The sequence below is a fragment of the Acanthochromis polyacanthus genome, chromosome 5 (assembly GCF_021347895.1).
Source record: "Acanthochromis polyacanthus isolate Apoly-LR-REF ecotype Palm Island chromosome 5, KAUST_Apoly_ChrSc, whole genome shotgun sequence".
NCBI classification, from domain to species: Eukaryota; Metazoa; Chordata; class Actinopteri; family Pomacentridae; genus Acanthochromis; species Acanthochromis polyacanthus.
In genome coordinates, this window is record NC_067117.1 from 4,810,725 (window position 1) to 4,818,308 (window position 7,584).

The 7,584-nt window shown below is 40.2% G+C and overlaps 1 protein-coding gene across 5 annotated transcripts in view; it reads left to right on the forward strand.

The window, feature by feature from the left end:
* tead3b (TEA domain family member 3 b) overlaps positions 1-6,454 on the forward strand; it is a 62,439-nt gene extending 55,985 nt beyond the window's left edge. For all 5 annotated transcript variants that reach the window (XM_051947914.1, XM_051947916.1, XM_051947917.1 and 2 more), the window contains 4 exons: positions 99-272; positions 856-999; positions 1,872-2,024; positions 4,275-6,454. In XM_051947914.1, the coding sequence (XP_051803874.1) occupies positions 99-272; positions 856-999; positions 1,872-2,024; positions 4,275-4,388 (585 nt within the window). In that variant the 3' untranslated portion in view covers positions 4,389-6,454. The remainder of the gene's footprint in view (positions 1-98; positions 273-855; positions 1,000-1,871; positions 2,025-4,274) is intronic.
* The last annotated feature ends 1,130 nt before the right edge of the window (positions 6,455-7,584 follow it).

Sequence of the window (7,584 nt, forward strand, 5' to 3'; positions counted from 1 at the left end):
CTGATTGAGTGATTTTGGGTTACATCTGTCCTCCCTTCTCTTCATATTCCTTCTACTGTTGCTGACATTCTTGTCTCCTCTGTCTCTGTCCACTGCAGTACAGCAAACACCTGTTTGTCCACATTGGACAAACTAATCCCTCCTACAGCGATCCACTACTCGAGGCCGTGGACATCCGGCAGATCTACGACAAGTTCCCTGAGAAGAAGGGCGGGCTCAAAGAGCTTTATGAGAAAGGACCCCAGAATGCTTTCTTCCTAGTAAAATTCTGGGTGGGTATTTAATATATTGTGCACGTTGTCGTCTACAGTAGTGCAGCTTGTGCCAGCTGCTTCAATATATTCAGTATATATTTTTTGTTAGGTCTCATGCATTGTTTCTCCCCAGATATCTGCACTACTGTTCAAAAGTTTGGGGTCACCCAGGCCATTTCATGTTTTCCATGAAAACTCACACTTTTATCCATGTGCTAACATAACTGCACAAAGGTTTTCTAATCATCAATGAGCCTTTCAACACCATTAGCTAACACAATGTAGCATTAGAACACAGGAGTGATGGTTGCTGGAAATGTTCCTCTGTACTCCTATGGAGATATTCCATTAAAAATCCAGCTAGAATAGTCATTTACCACATTAACAATGTCTAGACTGGATTTATGAATCATTTAATGTTATTTTCATTGACAGAAACTGCAATTCTTTCAAAAATAAGGACATTTCTAAGTGACCTCAAACTTTGGAACCGTAGTGTAGTTTCATTTTGTGATTTTAAAGAAACTAACTTAAGGTTTATGCCCTATAAGTGGCTTTCGTTGTGCGATTATCTTCATTGATGAAATGTGTGGTTCTGCAGGCTGACCTGAACAGCAGCGGGATGCCGGATGGCCCGGGTTCTTTCTACGGTGTCAGCAGCCAATATGGCAGCATTGAGAACATGACCATCACTGTTTCAACCAAAGTCTGCTCATTTGGCAAGCAGGTTGTCGAGAAAGTAGAGGTAAGGATGGATGGATGGATGGATGGATAGATAGATGGATACTTTATTAATCCCAAGGGAAATTCAAGTGTTCAGCAGCTTACATGCAACAAAATAAATACAAAAAAAAGCAGGTTAGTAACATTCACATTAAAGGGTAAAGGTCTGAAAGTCTTGCTGTACAATGCTATAAAAACACTTCTAATTTTAAAATGTATAGAATACTAAATGTAAAGAAAATTCAATATTCAATATTTGCACATTTCAAGTCATGGTCATTTAAAGTGAATCTGACATGTAGCAGGAAAGCAGTTTTATCAAACTACTTAAGGTGCGTGGATATTTTACAGTCACATTGGTATTTTTTTATTATTTATTTAACCTTTATTTAAACAGGAAAGATCCATTCAAATGAAGAACATTTTTTCAAGGGAGTCCTGGCCGAGATAGGCAGCAGCAAATACAAAACAATTATAAAATCACTCATTTAAGACATGATTAATATATGAAAAAAAAGAAAATAAATAAAAAGAACAACAATAATTAAACTTACAAACAAGTTATATAAAATAAGTACAAGTTGTGGAAATGGCCTCAAGAACTTGCAGTTTTGATTTAAAGGCACTCAATAAGAATAACTCAGTTAATCCGAAGTCTTTCTGCAACATATTCCACTCAGACGGTGCATTGGTATTGGTATTGGTATTGGTATTGGTATTGGCATCGGTATTGGTATCGACATCGGTATTGGTATTGGTATTGGCATCGGTATTGGTATCGACATCGGTATTGGTATTGGTATTGGCATTGGTATTGGTATTGGTATCGGTATTGGTATCGACACACACCCTGCTCACTGCCTTGTGTTTTTCTCTCTCCTGTGTGTGCTGCAGACAGAGTACGCCCGCATGGAGGGAGGAAAGTGTGTTTACAGGATCCACCGCTCTCCTATGTGCGAATACATGATCAACTTTATCCACAAACTCAAACACTTGCCTGAAAAATACATGATGAACAGTGTTCTTGAAAACTTCACTATCTTACAGGTAACAGACAGTCAACTGTAATGAAGTGTGAAAAGGGAATAGTTTGACATTTGGTGATTAGACATTATTTTTGGAAAAAGCAAACAATGTGACCTTCACGTCTGCGCTGTATGAAGCTGGTTCGCTCAGGCTAACAGAAAACCTGGAAACCCGAGCATAGCGATGCTGGTGCTGTTTTTGCACAGCTTATTACTCCGCCAAGGAGGTGGAGCCTCGGCCGAGTTTATGTGACGATCAGCGTACGTTTAACTGTCTGTTTGTCTGTCTGTCTGTTGGCAACATTACTCAAATACGGACTAACGGATCTGGATGAAATTTTCAGGCAAAGTCAGAAATGACACAAAAACCAGGTGATTGGATTTTGGCAGCGATGCAGCTTATAGTCTGGATCCACGGATTTGTTAAAGACTTACATATCATTGAGGGATAGCAGCACAGCGTCACTGTAAATGTCGGGTTATGCTTTCTGCACGAACGAGCCAAGCAGAAATGAGACGCTTGGAAATCCACTCGAGAGAACATATCCACTCCCAAACTGCAGGGGGCAGTGTATCGCAAACACACATCTACCTGGTCTACTCTAGTACTGAAGTAGGGTAGAAGAAGTTTGCCATTGTTGACACAACTTACAACATGGCTTTTTACCGAATAGTTGCAATTCAGCAGTTAGTTGTAATTTCACTCCATGAATTGTTCGGTTACCACGGTGATCTCTGTGATGAATCATATAAATGTCTGTATTTCTGAACTTCTGCTGTTAGGAGCTCCTGTTCTTCGGCCAGTTTTACGCGCATCTCAGTCCACCAGGGGTGAAAGTAGTTTTAAATTCTTGCCGAAATTATTAGTAATAGTTCCGGACCGTTCCGGCTTACTTTCACCCCTGATATGCCCGTCAATGCTAACCATTTTAAATCCTGTTGAAAGTTTTTCAGCCAATCACAAGAACGTGTGGAATTTCAATTGTAATTTATTGCTCGCCCCATCCCGGCGCAAGCGGTGCTTATTGACGTCTATTGACTAGTTGTGGAAAATGTCCCAGTGCAATAAATCAAGTGCACCTATTTGCTATTGGCTGCTACTGGCCATAACAATCGCTGTGTTACAGAAGTAGAAACGCATGCGCACTCACGTACTGCTGAGTGAACTCCCACATGTGAACTCCGGTCGATAGCAGGCAGCCGGGCGGCGTATATCTATGGGTGGACCCAAAGCCACGGTGGTAGAGCGGCGTACCACCACCAGATCTTTTCCCGGTACGCAGTTCCGGTCCATTCCGACTTACTTTCACCCCTGCTGTCCACATAGTTAGAAAAATTTGCATATGCACAATGCAGAAATTTTCCACTTGAGAAAGGCCGTGTGAGGGGGCGTGGCTGCTAAAATGATGTCATTCATCCACACGAAGCCGAAGTGTCAAGCATAAAACAAGCTTGACTATGACTACAGACACTACATCAGCTGCCTGCTGACGATCACATGATTGTGATCCTACTACAGACCCACGGACTTCTCGGGACTTATCGGTCATGCAAGGAACAACTGATTAAATTGTGGGGTGTTTCTGAGTCTCATCAATTCCCGCCACCTACTACATATTTAGGTCACGCGATTCGGTATCCGTACATAACGTACAAATACATAACACACGCATGTGCTCAGTGCAAGGTCATTTTGTTTGTGGGTACATCTATATTTAACAGCCACATTCTATAGTACAGTGATTTCTGATCATCAATATCTAATAAACAAATGCTGCATTTCAGACAATGTCAGATGTGGGAATGGACGGCCTTGGCGGAGGACTGCTCTCTAAGAACTTTTCTTGTTCTCATTGCTTTTCTATTTGAATCCTGAATTGCTTTTGTGTTTGAAATGTCTTGATGCTATATGGATGTAGGAACATTTAAATTAAACCAGTGGATGCATCAGTTACAATCTGGGCTCAGCGTAAGGTCATTTTGTTTGTGGGTACATCAATATTAAATGGCCACATTCTACAGGTTTATTCTAAAAGAATGAACTGATTTCATGATGCAGTGCTTCAGTTCTTGGGCATTGTCATGTAATGTTTAAGTGACCATTTGAAAGAGGAGTTTTCCAAGTTTTGAATGGCAGACAGTATTATCAACTACTACCAGACTGTTTCCTAAAATGTCAAACTATTCCTTCTACAAATGAAGAAATGATTAAGTGTTTGCCACAGCCAGATTTCTTCACATTTTCACGTTATTTCTTCTCCTCGCCCCCCAGGTGGTGACGAACCGTGACACCCAGGAGACCTTGCTCTGTATAGCGTTTGTATTTGAGGTTTCCACGAGTGAACACGGAGCTCAGTATCATGTCTACAGACTCGTTAAAGACTAGCAGCTCTTCAGGGAGGTTTTTTTTGGAAAAGCCAGACAAAAGCGTGACACAATCTCTCTTCGACCAGCTCAACCATCCAGGAAAAATCACAAAAAAAGAAGAAAAAAAATCAAACATCGCTACACCGAACTAACATGGACACATTTTATGCTTTAAAAAAAGTCTGCAAGGTCAATCTCGACGTGCCAACACGCAAAGAAATCTTGAAGAATTGCGACAACCAGCTACTTTTCCATGTGTTTAAACATGATTTAGATGAAGTGGGTCACTTTTGCCATGGTCATTTGATGGAGCTTGAAATGTTTCACTGAGGGAATGAGAATGTGTGGAAAAGACTCTCACGGTGTCCAAGGGAACACGCTCTGAACAACAAGAGAACTGTAAAATACGGTTGAAAAACAATAGAGAGAACAGGACCACGGAGGGGGAAACCAGAGCCAAAGGGGTGACGTTGCGGTAGGTAGGTTTGTTAGGGAAAGCAAGTGCCTTTTCTCCAAAGATTATATCATTACCTGCCACTTTGGATTGCCTTTTTTTTTTTTTTTTTTTTTTTACTACCTCTTGTTTTTAGATGAACAGAAAATAGTCATACAGGTGTGTTTTGTTAAAAATAATAATTGGAAAGAAACCTCAAAGCGACATTTTGAGGCAGATTTTGTTTTGGGGCACACAGAGGAATGAGATGGGATAGCTAATTTTGCAAAAAAAAAGTTTTACAGTCCACGTGTACGACGAGAAGGTTATTTGTGTTGCCATGTTATTAAGGTTCTGCTTTTTTAATGTATATTTTATTACACAATTTAAAAGAATCAGGTCTTACAAGCATCTATCTATAACTGACTTTTGACACTAGGGATGTCTTGTACCTTTGCCTTACTTACGAGATCCCCTGTTATTTCTCTCTGTTCGAAGACGTGTGCTTGGTTGCACTTAAAAGATCAAGAAGGGGTGTGCAGCAACAGCAGTGCTTATTTTCTGCCTTGAGGCATGTAGCGTAACTGAACAAATAAAAAAAGAATTGTTTCTGTACTGTGAGTCAGCGGATGCTAAAGGAATATGTGTTACATAGGAGTATTTTTTCTGGGGCGGGTGGGCTTTATGTTCATATTTGTGATCAAGTAACTCAGCACAGAGACGATGGTTTAAAGCGGAGAGAAGTTAATCACTGTTTCTTTTGTTTAAAAAAGAGATCGTACGCTGTGAAGTCGGCTCATTTGCTTCGCTCTTCTCCGTGCGACGTGTGGAGAAGCTGCATTCATTGATAAAAGTTCAGTTTTGATATTTAAGACTTTTTTTTTATTATTTTACTGACACTACACATGAAATATGTTTGAAATCAGTCTAACTAATTGCCTTGAATGAGAGCTATTGTCTCTGTGCTGTGGAGTATGACCATTGATTGTTATTTATAGGGTTGGATAAGAAATACCGGGAGGGCAGGGTGGGGTACTGGAGATGTGTTGATAATTTTCCATTCTGATGGAGATGTTAAAAGTATTGCAGGGCCCATATTAGAGGCAGGATTAGCTGTCATCCGGTGGGTCCTGTTGGACAAGTGTCTACTCTGTGTGGTTCACTGGACAATTTTGGTATAAAAGTTCAAATTATTGTATGGTGGCAAAATTGCACCTGGCTTTGAATGTCATTTTTCACAAGCTAGATCCAATAACACTCCTCCTCTAGCAGGTCTCTCAGTTTATCTTTTATACAGACATTTGTTTTTGCCATTATCAAGATTAATGTTTCTGTTTTGATTCTGTCGTCTTTTGACTTTCAGTGTTTGCCGTATGCTTCACTGAAAATAATGTGTGATTGTGCTGGTATTGATAATTAATAATGAGATATCTAATGTATCATATTCTGAATGGTGTGGGCAGTTTTTTTTGTTGTTTTTTTTGGTTTAAGGTGGTTTTACTATTGTCTTTGTTACCATTGTGCATTGCAATTTTATACTTTAAAGTAGAGGTTGGACTATGTAATCAACAAATGTATCTAACAATAAAAGACGCATGGTGCCTTTGGGGCCATTTTCCCCAGAAAACTCATTAAACATGTTTGTAAATTTGTTTTGTCTGTGATGTTTTTTTTTGTTCATTCTAATATTACAAAGGCTTGCAGCAGTAAATATTGGTGTAAGGTTGTAGTCAGATACACCACCTGGGTTTAACTGGTTCAGTGAAGAGACGCAGAGGAAATGTTTGACTGCAGACATAAAGCAGGAAGACACTGAGCTGCTCAGGTGTTCCTGATAGGTAGTTGCTAGAGGTACAGACCAGTACTTTCCATTTGCCAATCAGATACGCGAGATCTGGTCACGTGACTCCCGGTAGACGCTGGAGGTACGGACCCTAAACCTGACCCTAACACTAACCCTAACCTTAACCTTTGCTTAACTTTCAACAGTTTGCAGTGGTTAGCAGCTTCTTGACTCGCGAGACTCACGTACGGGTCCGTATCGTCTGGCAAATGGAAAGTGCCGTATCCGTAGCCCACAGGCTACGGGTACGGGTCCGTATCTGTAGACACTACCTTCCTGATAACACCAAGCAGCCACCTGGACAGCCAATAGGAACACAGCTTACTGGAAGTCCAGAGGGCTGGCTTAGTGAAGTAAATTTAGTTTAAAGTTGAAGCAGAACGTTAACAGAGAAAGTTGAAAACCACCTTCTGATACCTGAAATCTCTGAGCTTTCACACGAACGCCTGAACATGTCAAACTGGTTCCATAGTAGAACCTTCACTGTAAAAACGTCATAGTATGGTGTGTTGCTCAAAAAACATTACGGCCGGCTGTCTAGGGTCGCCGAGCAGCAACAACATGTGAGCAGAAAAATCACAAAGTCTGTCTTTAGTTCAGCTGAAAATATGAGTTTTTGTCTTTTTTATTGACCAAACTTTTCAGGAAGTAGATGAAGAATAATTAAAGCTCTCATGTCGAAGTCCAGCTTATTTTGGATCCTTGTGGAGAGCTTAGTCTTAGAGTTTGTAAAGCTGTTGAGCTTTAGAGTCACATGGATTGTTTTGACATTTAATAGAGAGTTTAGTGTCTGATTGTAATTCTGTTGAGTGAATGAATAATTTAACTTCTGAAGATATGTTTTGTTTTTGCTTCAGCACTTTTTATTGTTTAGTTGGCTGATGTGGTCAACTTGAAGCTGTTGAGTGCATTAAAATCCTTCAAGACAAATGTTACAAA